This window comes from Geotrypetes seraphini, chromosome 1 (genome assembly GCF_902459505.1).
Source record: "Geotrypetes seraphini chromosome 1, aGeoSer1.1, whole genome shotgun sequence".
NCBI classification, from domain to species: domain Eukaryota; kingdom Metazoa; phylum Chordata; class Amphibia; order Gymnophiona; family Dermophiidae; genus Geotrypetes; species Geotrypetes seraphini.
Window position 1 is genome coordinate 69,704,936 of NC_047084.1, and position 13,267 is coordinate 69,718,202.

General features: G+C 45.6%; 1 protein-coding gene across 4 annotated transcripts in view; it reads left to right on the plus strand.

The window, feature by feature from the left end:
- LMBRD2 (LMBR1 domain containing 2) overlaps positions 1-13,267 on the plus strand; it is a 132,938-nt gene that overhangs the window by 8,961 nt on the left and 110,710 nt on the right. For all 4 annotated transcript variants that reach the window (XM_033932816.1, XM_033932826.1, XM_033932813.1 and 1 more), the window contains exons 2-3: positions 852-1,078; positions 12,886-13,004. In XM_033932816.1, the coding sequence (XP_033788707.1) occupies positions 905-1,078; positions 12,886-13,004 (293 nt within the window). In that variant the 5' untranslated portion in view covers positions 852-904. The remainder of the gene's footprint in view (positions 1-851; positions 1,079-12,885; positions 13,005-13,267) is intronic.

The window sequence follows — 13,267 nt, forward strand, 5'->3', positions numbered from 1 at the left end:
AACATAAACTGAGACTTTTTTTCTTTTGTTTTGAACAATAACATGAGTGAAAATATAGCAAATATGCTATATTATCTAACAAGCATAAAATCATTCACATTACTTAATCACTCGTAACCTAATTTTGTCCAGCAGCTATAAACAAATAAATACCAAAAGGAATCAAAACAGCACTTCAGAGCTGTGTTAACTAGCTCCCCCTTATACTAAGCCGCGGTAGAGGTTTCTACTAGAGAATGACACAGGGACAAGTTTTTCCCTTTCCCCGTGGGAACTCATTTACCATCCCTGCGAGTTCTTTTCCTGTCCCCCATTCCTGCAAGCTCTGTCCTCATCTACACAAATCTCAAACAATTTAAAATCATAAGTGTTCGAGGCTTGTGCGGTTAAGGCAGAACTTCCAGCAATGGGGCAGGGACAGCGACAAAACTTGCGGGGATGGGACAAGGAAATTGACTTACTGCGGTGATAGGGAAAAATTTGTCCCCGTGTCATTCTCTAGTTTCTACCAAGGTACAGAGTGCTAAATGCTCTGAAACCCCTTAGTAAAAGGTGGGGGTAAGTGATTGATTGTTCTAGATATGACATTAAAATGTACACATGATATTTACGTAACTTACACAGAAAAGTTAAAAAATTTTAAACATATGAGCTGTACCACTATCATCAAATCATCTGCGTTCACTGCAGACTGTGCAGCTTTCAGACTCCATGTTTAAAAAGTGTGCAAAATAGTCACTGGCAAAGATTCAAGCCTTGATGATTGACATTAGTGTGTGCAAATTTCAGACACCTGCTGCTGAACCTTTTCTTCTGTAACTTGTCATGTGGTAAAATGTTATGTCTTCCAGTTTTCATCTTTCGTTGTAAGAGCTGCTTTGGATACCAGTGTGTCCCTGTAACGATGAGTGGTGCTGCTTTGGGGATTGAAATAGTATTTGTCTTTTTTCTGGCTCTCTTCATTCTTCACCGCTATGGAGACTTCAAGAAACAGCATCGACTTGTAATCTTAGCAACACTACTTGCCTGGTACCTCTGTTTCTTGATCATCTTCATTTTGCCTTTGGATGTTAGCACGGTAAGAAACAACTCTTTCTCCTGTTTTTGGAGCTGTTGAACAGTATAAAGGCATAAGGTTCATTTGTGTGGTGAAACATACATGTTTACTGATTATGCATGCATGCATTCTCCATCAGTGTGTGTAGTAAAGGTGCCCCACCACAGAATAACAGTCAAACTTTGTAATTAATATCTTTCAGAAAAAGATTGGTGTATAATGCACTTAGCCAGAAGTGGTGAGATGCGCATGTACACTCCTTATTGGTGGATTAAGGTGGTATATTAATTCTAAAATAGATAAATGTGTGTTAGCATACATACTTGTCTTGCTGTGGAAATGTTCATCTTGTGGCACAGATTTACTCTCATTGGTACAGATCGGTCTATGAGGTGCCACAGTCATTTATTTTTTCAATATGTGTAGCTGCTGGAGAAATTCACAGTTCGAAGCACAGATAACATTTTTAGACTTCCCTTAAGTTAAGAGGCAGCTGCTTTAAGGCTAACGGCTCCCTTAGTTATTTTGAGAAATTTATTTTTTAGTTTAAACCCGTCGTTGTGGCTTCTCTCTCGATCTCCACCTGTGTCGGAAGCCTTCTCTGATGCAGGTGCAGCTCGAGAGAGGAGCCTCCGCCGCGGCGGCTTTGTATATTGGAAAATGTTCCACTCTGCAAAAATTAGAAATATGCGGTGGGTATGGAATAAGATACCGGTCAAGGAAAGAGGGAATGTTGGTTTGTTTACTTTTGAAAACTTAGAAGGAGGGTCTTGTATCTGTGAATTATCCCAGGACAAGCAGGCATGATATTCTCACATGTGGGTGACGTCATCTACGGAGCCCCAATGCGGAAGCATTTTCAAGCAAACTTGATTGAAGATTTAAGTTTGCTCTGCTGCTCCACGCATGTGTGCCTTCCTGCTCCACTAGGGGACGTATCCCCTCGTGGTCTCCAGTTCAAAATTTTTCGCTGAGCCTAGAAGTCGTGTTTTTTCAGGCTCTGCCCCAACTGCCTTCTAGCACCGCGATTTTTTCTTATTTTTCTCGATTTAGTCGCTGTGCGTGAATTTTTTCTTGTTTCAACTTGTTCCTGCTTCGTTTTTGACCTACCCGGAGGCCTCCGGGTCCCTGTGGCCGCGTGGCTACTCGAGCCGCGGCCAGTTTCGATTCTATGTCCCGGCCTTTGACTGGCTTTAAAAAGTGCACCCGCTGCGAGCGGCTTCTTTCCATCACAGACCCGCAACGCCGGTGCATCCTCTGCCTACGGGCCGCTCATCCAACCGACTCCTGCCCCCAGTGTGCTACTTTCCAGAACCGGGCCCTCCGCCGAAGAAAAGCCCGCATGGCGGATCTTTTCGCCGCCGACCAACCCTCTACCTCGGCCTCGAGGTCGGCCCCGGCCTTGACCTCAGCCCCGAATACCTCGGCATCGCCTCGAGACTCGAATCCGAAGTCCTTGGAACAACAGAAAGCCTCGGCTCCGGGTAAGTCCCCTCTTCCCTCTTCAGGTTCCGTAACAGCGAAGAAACCAGCCTCGGGGACACCGGCGACGCATGGCGGAAGTCCCATGCTTACAGCCCCGGCGAAGCCCTCCAAGCCTTCGGGCCGTGCCTCCACCACACGGGAATACTCTGATACGAGGTCGCCCCCGGTGGAGTGCACCGAGGCAGTGGACATGCCTTCGATGCTGTCCGTGCCCGTTTTCCAGGACCTACTCCGAGCAATGATCTCGTCGGAGCTGTCCGCTGCAATGGCCCATCTACAACCAGCCTCGGCCTCGACCCCGCATGTGCCAGACCAGTCTGAGCCTCGCGTCGAGCCACCTCGGGGAAAAGTGCGCAAGCTTCGCCGCATCCCATCCTCCTCGGACTCCTCGCCGAGGCACCCAGGGCGCTCTCCCTCCACAGACCGCCGCGGGGCAAAACGTCGTGCTAAAACGACAGAAACCTCGAACCGCCGTACCTCCAAGAAGGCCCGGGGTTCCCCCACTCTACGAGGCCGTTCACCTACACCTCGTACGGGACCACTGAGAGTGACGGAGTTATCACTCTCCAACCCGCGCATCCTCCGAACTCCCCCTCGGACCGGGGCTCCGATCCGAGGTTTCAGGCTTTCACCGAGGGAGTCCAGGTCGAGGTCACCGATTCGACATCAATCGGTACCCCGAACCCCGGCATCGTCTCCGAGGGGCTCCTCGAGACGTCGGAGATCCATGACCCCGGAACACTTTCACAGTACTTCCCCGGTCTCGGAGCGTAGATCGGAGCAGGAGCCTCGATACTCGAGGGAAGCCTCCCCATCCTTCTCCACCCAACGGAGGTCTCATTCACCGACCCCGCAGGGGGCCTCGGGAACATCCCGCCCAAACTTCTCTCGCTTTGTCCAGGACATGGGCCACGCTTTGGACTTAGACCTCCAGTCCGACTCCAGATACTCTAAGGAGTACCTAGCGGAGCTAGATATGCCATCACTGCCCAGAGAGTCCCTTCGCTTACCGCCTAACCCGGTACTCCAACAGGCTTTCTTCAGGAACCTGGAGACCCCCTATATGGTCACAGCCGTACGCTCCAAAATGGAGGCCAAGTACCGTACAGTACCCTTCCCGGGATTTGAACAACCACAGCTCTCCCACCAGTCGCTGTTAGTAGAATCCTCCTTGAAAAAGGCTCACCCCTCCAGGGTCTCAGCGGTACCGAAAAAAACGGGAGACCTACGCCCAATACTAGACTTGAGACGCCTCAACAAATTTCTGGTACTAGAAAAATTTCGGATGCTTTCCCTACCGACCCTCTACCCCCTGATCGACGAGTGCGACTGGCTCTGCTCCCTAGATCTGAAGGAGGCGTACACACATGTTCCAGTGCACCCTGCTCATCGCAAGTTCTTGCATTTTCAGGTAGGGGACTGGCACCTACAATACCGAGTCCTCCCCTTCGGCTTAGCATCGTCACCTCGGGTCTTCACCAAGTGCCTCGTGATGGTCGCAGCTACCTTACGCTCCCAGGGCCTTCAGGTATTCCCCTACCTGGACGACTGGCTGATCAAAGCCCCGTCCAGAGAAGGGGTTATCTCAGCGACCCAACAGACTATTATCTACCTACAGAGTCTGGGGTTCGAGATAAACTTCCCAAAATCCCAACTACGCCCCTCGCAGTCCCTTCAGTTCATCGGGGCCACGCTGGACACGGTTCGTCTCCGTTCCTTCCTCCCCCCTCCGCGTCTAGAGGCATTAGTAAGTCTGAGTCGAAGGACCTCGGTATCAGCTCGACAGATGATGACTCTCCTGGGCCACATGGCCTCCACCGTCCATGTCACACCCTTCGCCCGCCTCCATCTGAGAATCCCTCAATGGACCCTGGCCTCTCAATGGCGTCAAGACCGGGACCCGATCGACCGTCCCGTGACAGTGACTCCTTCCTTGCAACGATCGCTCCGCTGGTGGGCCGACTCTTCAAATCTTTCCAAAGGTTTGCTCTTCCTCGCCCCTCCTCACAGCAAGGTACTCACCACGGACTCGTCGGAGTACCATCCATCTGGATGGCCTCCGCACTCAGGGGATGTGGTCAGCAGAAGACCACCGCTGTCACATCAACGTGCTAGAGCTCCGGGCCATCTATCTTGCAGCTGTAGCTTTTCAACATCTGCTTCACGACCGGGTGGTCCTCATCCGAACCGACAACCAGGTAGCAATGTACTACGTAAACAAACAAGGGGTGACAGGGTCTTGGTCCCTCTGTCGGGAAGCCCTGCGCCTCTGGAAATGGGCAATCTCCAACAACACCTTCCTTTGAGCGGTGTACATACAAGGAGAACAAAACTGTCTGGCGGACAGACTCAGCCGCCTCCTCCAGCCACACGAGTGGTCACTGCACTCTCAGACCCTACGACAGGTGTTCGAAAAGTGGGGGACACCTCAAATAGATCTGTTCGCATCCCCCCACAATCACAAACTGCCTCTCTTCTGCTCCCGGATACACTCCCCAGACCGACTCGAGGCCGACGCCTTCCTCCTCGACTGGGAGGGAAGGTTTCTGTACGCGTTTCCGCCGTTTCCTCTGATCCTGTGGACGCTGGTCCACCTGAAAACGGTGAAAGCCACCCTGATCCTGATTGCTCCTCGCTGGCCACGCCAGCCTTGGTTTTCCCTTCTACTTCAACTCAGTGTCAGAGATCCCTTCTACTTCAACTCTGCCTCGGTTTCCCTCTCTACTATCACAAAGTCAGGATTCGCTGTTACATCCCAATCTTCAATCTCTTCATCTGAATGCTTCGTTTCTTTCCCCCTGACTTCTCTCCCCGTGTCTCAATCAGTCAAGGAGATATTGGAGGCCTCTAGAAAGACCTCGACGAGAACCTGCTATTCCCAAAAGTGGACCAGATTCTCAGCCTAGTGCTCCTCTCACAGCCAGGACCCGGTGTCGGTCCCCGTCCCTCTGGTCCTCGACTATTTACTTCAATTATCTCACTCCGGCCTAAAGACCAACTCCATTCGAGTACATCTCAGTGCGATTGCGGCCTTCCATCAGCCCCTGGAAGGAAAAGCCCTCTCGCTCCATCCCTTAGTCTCTCGCTTCATGAAGGGTCTTCTGAATGTCCACCCTCCTCTCAAACCTCCTCCGGTGGTTTGGGACCTTAACGTGGTTCTGGCTCAACTAATGAAACCTCAGTTTGAGCCCCTAGACAAATGCCATCCTAAATTCCTCACTTGAACCGCAAGGTAATGGCGGAATAGAAATCCCTAATGTAATGTAATGTAATTTTCCTGCTTGCACTCACTTCCGCTCGGCGGGTTAGTGAGCTACAGGCTCTGGTAGCGGACCCACCCTTCACAGTATTCCACCATGACAAGGTGGTACTCCGCACACATCCAAAGTTCTTGCCTAAAGTAGTGTCTGAATTTCACCTCAATCAGTCCATCGTCTTGCCCGTGTTTTTTCCCAAGCCCCACTCTCACCCCGGAGAGGTGGCGCTTCACACTCTTGACTGTAAGAGAGCGTTGGCCTTTTACCTCCAACGCACTCAACCACACCGGAAAGTCCCACAATTGTTTTTGTCCTTCGACCCAAACCGGTTAGGCCACCCAGTTTCCAAGCGCACCTTGTCCAACTGGTTGGCCGATTGCATCACCTTTTGCTACGCTCAGGCTGGTCTCGCGCTGCATGGTCGAGTAACGGGACACAAGGTCCGAGCGATGGCAGCCTCCGTAGCGTTCCTCAGGTCCACACCTATTGAGGAAATCTGCAAGGCTGCCACGTGGTCTTCGGTTCATACTTTCACCTCCCACTACTGTCTGGACTCACTGTCCAGGAGCGATGGCCGGTTCGGCCAATCGGTTTTGCGAAATCTATTTGCTTAAATTGCCAACTTCCCTCCATCCCTTTTCAGTTAGCTTGGAGGTCACCCACATGTGAGAATATCATGCCTGCTTGTCCTGGGATAAAGCACAGTTACTTACCGTAACAGGTGTTATCCAGGGACAGCAGGCATATATTCTCACAACCCGCCCACCTCCCCGAGGTTGGCTTCTTTGCTAGTTAAGTGAACTGGAGACCACGAGGGGATGCGCCCCCTAGTGGAGCAGGAAGGCACGCATGCGTGGAGCAGCAGAGCAAACTTAAATCTTCAATCAAGTTTGCTTGAAAATGCTTCCGCATCGGGGCTCCGTAGATGACGTCACCCACATGTGAGAATATATGCCTGCTGTCCCTGGATAACACCTGTTACGGTAAGTAACTGTGCTTTATGGGAAGACAATGTGAGGCTTGTAGCAGAGGAGTGATGTGATCAAATTTAAGTGCTCCTGTATTGGAGACGTTGGGTACTGATATTTTGCTGTGTAAATAGAACTACTTTTGATTTGAAGCGTTAAGGGATAATTTATTTTTGCTGAGCCACAATGTTATATAGGTGAGTGACTGATCTATGTTCTGAATTTCTGTGGCATAGTAGGGTCTATGAAGCAGAGTAAAAAAAGGAGTGAATCCTAAAGTTTAAGCAAGTCTTTGAAGAGGTGCAGGGAAAATTTTTGAAAATATTGGAGTGAGAATTTAGCCGAAGCCGGGCGGAATTTAGCCGAAGCCGGGCAGATAACAATGCGCATGCTCGCTCATGACTCTGTGCCTCCATGTATGAACAGCGCATTATTTGGCAGTGGGATTGGCTGAGAGGGAGCATTAGACGGGGATCGCCGGCCGCCAGCGCTCAGCTGCACCGTGGGAGAGCCTCCTCTCGCGTCTGCCCTCCACCGACACCGCTTCAAGCCGTCGCAGCCTGCAGGCACCGCCAGCTGCCTCGCCTGGAAGCCCTCCTCCTGGCAGCCGCCTGAAGCCGAGTTGCGAATGTGGGGCCATTTCTGCCCAAAGTTTATTTTTAATTTTGAAGGTGCCATGGCGGTTCCCCTCACTGCAGCGGCACGAGGTGGACAGCAGGGAGGCTTGTCTGGCATGCATGCGCACTCCTACCGGCCACAGCCCGACAGATCAGATCTCAGGGAACACGCCAGTAAGAGTGCGCATGCGTGCTTAGCATTTTATTATTATAGATATTCAGATTTTAAATATGCAACACCATAATCATAGGATACAGAGCAAAAAATAGAAAAAAAAGTAAATACAAAGACAGTTCAGTGTTTTTACATCAAGAGAAACTGCGAACACATGCCTGAAACACATCACTAACCCCCTCCTTTACTAATGCATAGTGCGGGTTTTAACGCCAGCAGCGGCGGTAACTGCTCTGATGCTCATAGAATTCCTATGAGTTACTATCGCTGCTGGCGCTAAAACCCACACTACGCGTTAGTAAAGGAGGGGGAAAGATAGTTTAAACAAATTTATCATATAAATAAGTTTTCAGAGATCTTCTAAATGTTTGATATGCAGAAGAATTTAGTAGCAATTCACTTATGGTTTTACCTCAAATACCAGCCTGATAGGATAGCGTTTTATCCAGGAATCTTTTATAAACACATCCTTTCAACATAGGAAATGAGAACAAAGAAACTCCACTTGTATATCATAAATTTTCAGAAAATACAAAGGCCCTTTCTATCAATCTACAATAGCAGTTTTTAGTGCGGGGAGCCTCGCTGAATGGTTGCGCTGCTCCCGACGCTCATAGGAACTCAGTGAGCGTTGGGAGGCCCAAAATGTTTTGAAAGGTAAATAGGTGCAAAGCCTAACAACGTCTTATAGCAAATTTACTTTCTTTGTCCACAACTATAGGCAATATGATTCAAGAATTAAGGAAATCCGAAATCAAAGTAGACTAAGGATAATAAATTAAAAAGATCACCCCCCAAACACCCTCACCAACTAGTGAACATATGAGATTATACAATGACCGTAACTCTCTTCTTAGCTCTCAGGAAAAACTTCTAGCTGTTTAGGGTAAAAAAAATTGAAATTGTTTATCCTCATAAACAATGATACATATAAAAGAAAATCATACCAAAATTAGAGGCTATGACCTGCACCCTTACTCGAAGAGCAAGGAAGGCCTTGCTTCGCATTTGTGTTCCTCTAGCTGAGTCAGGATAAACTCTTATTTTTGAACCCAAAAAAAAAACAGGTTTGTAAACAAAATAAAAGACACTAGCAGTGTAGTTTTTTGTGCAACAACTTCTAATGAAGATTCCAAAAACAATGTAAGATTCATAGCACCATCTCTTGCACCTAAAATCTCTGTCAGTAGCTCTCCTCATGCCCTGAATATACAAGGCTCGTCATAGGTGGCAGTGAGTCTGCTGGCATCTTTAAAAGTTCAATCAAATATTTTTAAACATATCTACAACTGACACAGAAGGAAATTTAGGAAAGCTAAGAATTTTCAAATCATGCCTGCAAGATTGATTTTCCAAATACTCCAACGTCAATGGGTATAGTTCTTATCTTTAGTGGCAGCTACTTCCAAACTTTCCACAGATTGCATTTTAGCTTTCAGGGAATCCAGTTCTGAGAAAAGCTGATCAGTTAACTGAGCTTTAACAAGAGCAACATCAGAAATAGTCACAATATTACTAGTACTTTGTTTTACAGTTCCCAATAAAGAGGAGTACATATCATTGATATCTTCCCAAAGTGACTCCAACGTCACAGCAGTGTTACCGAGCTCTTAATTCATGAGTAGCCTGGTTCTTAATGCTCTACAGTTTTCTGCCCTAGTACCCTGATAGCTGCCTGCAAAGTTGGATCTTTGTAGAGAGTCAAGCTTGAAATTTACTGGCTGACCCATTGCATGCCAAAGCTTATCTCCACAAGGGACTCTTCAGCAGAGCATTGCTCAGCAATAAAGGCAATTTTTGGCTGTGGGGGAGCCACCCATTCCACAAGGCTCAAAGACAGTCTGTTTAAACTGCTGCCCGAAGCAACTGAGGGAAGAGAAAATGATTAGTCCAACGGGAGCTCATAAATGATCAAGTGTGGCTGGCTTTATCGCAGGAACTGCAACCGAAGCTGGGGGAGGCTCCCAAACTTTGCCTCTTCCTCGTTCTACTCGAGGTATGGGGATTGATTCAGCAGAACTTCACTTTTTAACATATTTATCGATGATCTATAGATGGGAATAACTAGTGAGATAATTAATTAAATTTGCTGATTACACAAAGTTATTCAAAGTTGTTAAATCACAAGAGGATTATGAAAAATTGCAAGAGGAGACTGGGTATCAAACTGGCAGATGTCATTTAATTTGAGCAAGTGCAAAATGATGTATGTGGGAAAGAGGAACCCGAACTATAGCTAAATGATGCAGGGTTCCATATTAGGAATCACTGCCCAGGAAAAGGTGTCATCATTGAAGATATGTTGAAACCCTCAGCTCAATGTGCAGCAGTGCCTAAGAAAGCAAATAGAATGTGGTATGGCCACACCTCGAATACTGTGTGCAATTCTGTTCACCGTATCTCAAAAAAGATATAGCGGAATTAGAAAAGGTACAGAGAAGGACGACAAATTCTCTATGAGGAAAGGCTAAAGCAGCTAAGGCTCATCAGCTTGGAGAAGAGGCAGCTCAGGGGTGATATTATAGAGGTCTATAAAATACTAAGTGGAGTGGAAAGGGTAGATATGAATCGCTTGTTTACTCTTTTCAAAAATACTAGAACTTGTAATTAAACTCTGAAATTTGTTGCTGGAGAATGTGGCAAAATCAGTTAGCTTAGCAGGGTTTAAAAAAAGGTTTGGATCATTTCCTAAAACAAAAGTCCATAGGCCATTATTGAGATGGCTTTGAGAAATCAATCCACTACTTATTCTTAGGATACGCAGCATTAAATCTGTTTGTTTTACTACTTGGGATCTAACTAGCTACTAGCTACTACTGGATTGGTGTGACAGGGTGAAGATCCTGTCACGGGCCAGCAGTGGGAAACCTTAGCAGCCGATAAGAACTAATCTGTATAATTTCTTGCAAAGATTGTTGGAGTAGTCTACTCATCCTGAGTGAAGTAGGGTGCTGAAAAGGAGAGCTACAGCACAGAGAGCTGAGAGGAGAATGAGCTTTAAGGGTAGGAATGCTGGCTTCGGCCTAACCCTTGGTAAGCCTGACCTAGATCAGCCTGTCCGGTAGAGCATATAGTCTAAGCATGCTCAAGCTTGATTACTGGTAGAGGCAAGGAAGTTCCCCTTATGCAGCCGAGTTAATTATTCTCCTTGAAACAAATATGGGAACTTGATCCCCTCCCTATCCGTGTTAATACTAAAGATAAGTAGTAGTGTGACGTGGTCAAATCTTGATTTGTACAATAAGAGTCTTGCTGCTGACGAGTCCCAGAGCTTAACTGTTTGTTGAAAAAAAATATATTTCCTCCTATTTGTTTTAAAGGTATTTCCATGTAATTTCATTGATTGTTCCCTAGTCTTTGTAATTGTTGAAAGTGTAATAAATTGATTCACTTTTACCCATTCTAATAAATTGATTCACTTTTACCCATTCTGCACCACCTCAGTCATAATCCCCCCTCAGCTATTTTTCAAGCTAAAGAGCCCTAACCTCTTTAGATTTTCCTCATTTGAGAAGAGTTCCATCCCCTTATCATTTTGGTCACTCTACTTTGATCCTTTTCTAATTTCGCTATTTTTTTTTTTTTTTAGATATGGAGCATTATAATATTCTTGGTCTTATTTATCATCTATTTTCTAATAATTCTTAGCATTCTGTTGGCATTTTTGGCCATCGCTACCACATCCACACATTTGGTGAAAGATTTCAGTGTATTGTCTACAATTAATCTTAGATCTTCTTTTTGGGTGCTGACTCCTAACATGGTCCCTAGCATCAGGTAACTATGATTTGGAATATTATTCCCAGTGTGCATCACTTTGCAATTCTCCACATTAAATTTCATCTGATGCTCAGTCTTCCAGTTTTTTAATAACTTTTTGCAATTTCTCACAGTTTGCATGGATTTTAACAATTTTGAAGTGCTATGTTATCTGCAAATTTAACCACCTCATTTGTCAATCCAGTTTCCAGATCATTTATAAATGTTAAATAGCACTGTCCCAGAACAGATCCCTGCGTCACTCCACTATTTACCCTCTTCCATTGCGAAAAGTGGCCATTTAATCCTACCCTGTTTTCTGTTCAATAACCAATTCCTAATCCACTGAGAAACATTGCCTCCTGTCCATTGACTTTTTCTAAGGAGTCTCTTATGAGGAACTTTGTCAAGAGATTTCTGAAAATCTTGGTACAGTATATCAACCAGCTCAACTTTATCCACATGTTTATTCAACCTTCAAAGAAATGAAGCAAATTGGTGAGGCAAGACCTTGGCTGACTCCATGCTGACTCTGTCCCATTAAACCATGTTTGTCTACGTGTTCCGTAATTTTATTCTTTATAATGTCCACTATCTTGCCCAGCACTGAAATCTGTTTTATTGGTATATAATTTCCAGGATCAGCCCTTGAACCCTTTTTAAAAATCAGCACTATTTTGGCCACCTTCCAGTCTGGGCACTATGGATGATTATAACGACAGAAAATTGTAAAGTCTCTTACATGATCACTTTCATATTGAAGTCTTCAGTGTATTGTAATCATTGCAAAAGCTCATTTTGATTCAAATTATGTAAGATACAAGGCCTTGAATTTAGTCACCCACATAAATTTTTCGTATTCTTTCGCATACTAACACTGGTAGTGGTGCTCTTGACTTGAAAAAAAATTTACAAAGAAAAAGAGAAAAGATAATGTAAATTCAGGTACATAATCTTCAAAAAATACAGTATAATATTTTAGAAGTTAACAATGTTTTGTGATTCCCAAATCTCTTTCTCTTCTTTCTACCTTTGTTAAATTAGTGGAATACATTTGGTGTGGGCTTCCACAATGGTATTTTTAAATAACATCCACATCTGGTTTACAGTCCTAACCTTTGACACTGTGAGTGGACATGAGATTTACTTCACTCGTATTGAAGAACCACATTGAGAAAATTTGCCTTATACAATATATGTACCATGGTATAGTAAAAGTTAGCAAGTATGTCTGGAGACCAAGAGACATACTTGTGTGAATTATGATACATATAAATGAAAATGAGTAACATTTTTAAACATCTAAATGGGATTCACTTGGCTGTTACACTACTTAGTTTAATATGTACAAGAATAACTAGCACTCCTGCCAGATGTGTGAGCACATCTTTCGGTTTCTGCTGATTCACAGTGTGCCAGTATTTTGAACATTTGCTCATAGGTCCTAATGTACTAAGGAATGATCCCAGTTCGCTGGGTGGGGAGTGAGGAGAGTCCTTAATTTTTTTATTGTCCAAATCATAAGCTGTCATTGGCTCGTTTTGTCTGTTTTTGTTAATATTCCTAGACTATCTACAATCGCTGCATTAACCGACATGCAGTCACAGTTGCTCCAGTCAATTTCAGCCAGCCTCACACCACAACTCTGCCAGCTGTGAATGGAACTATCCCTGCAATCCCTCGGAGGTAAATGAATTGTTTTCACCTTACAAAAACTGTATGAAGATGTTATAGATCAGTCCATTTAGTCTTTCTGACAGTGAAATTGCAACTTCTTATGCATTGAGGATGGGGTGGGGGTGTTTACCAGTGGGTGGGTCAGAAAGTCCAGTCTGTAAGCATGATCTGTATAGATGTATGGCCCTTTCTTGCTCAGTTCTGGTCAAAACATTCGGTGAGGAATGCAGCCAGGTTATCTTGCCACTTCATTCATTGCAGTGCAGTGTTTC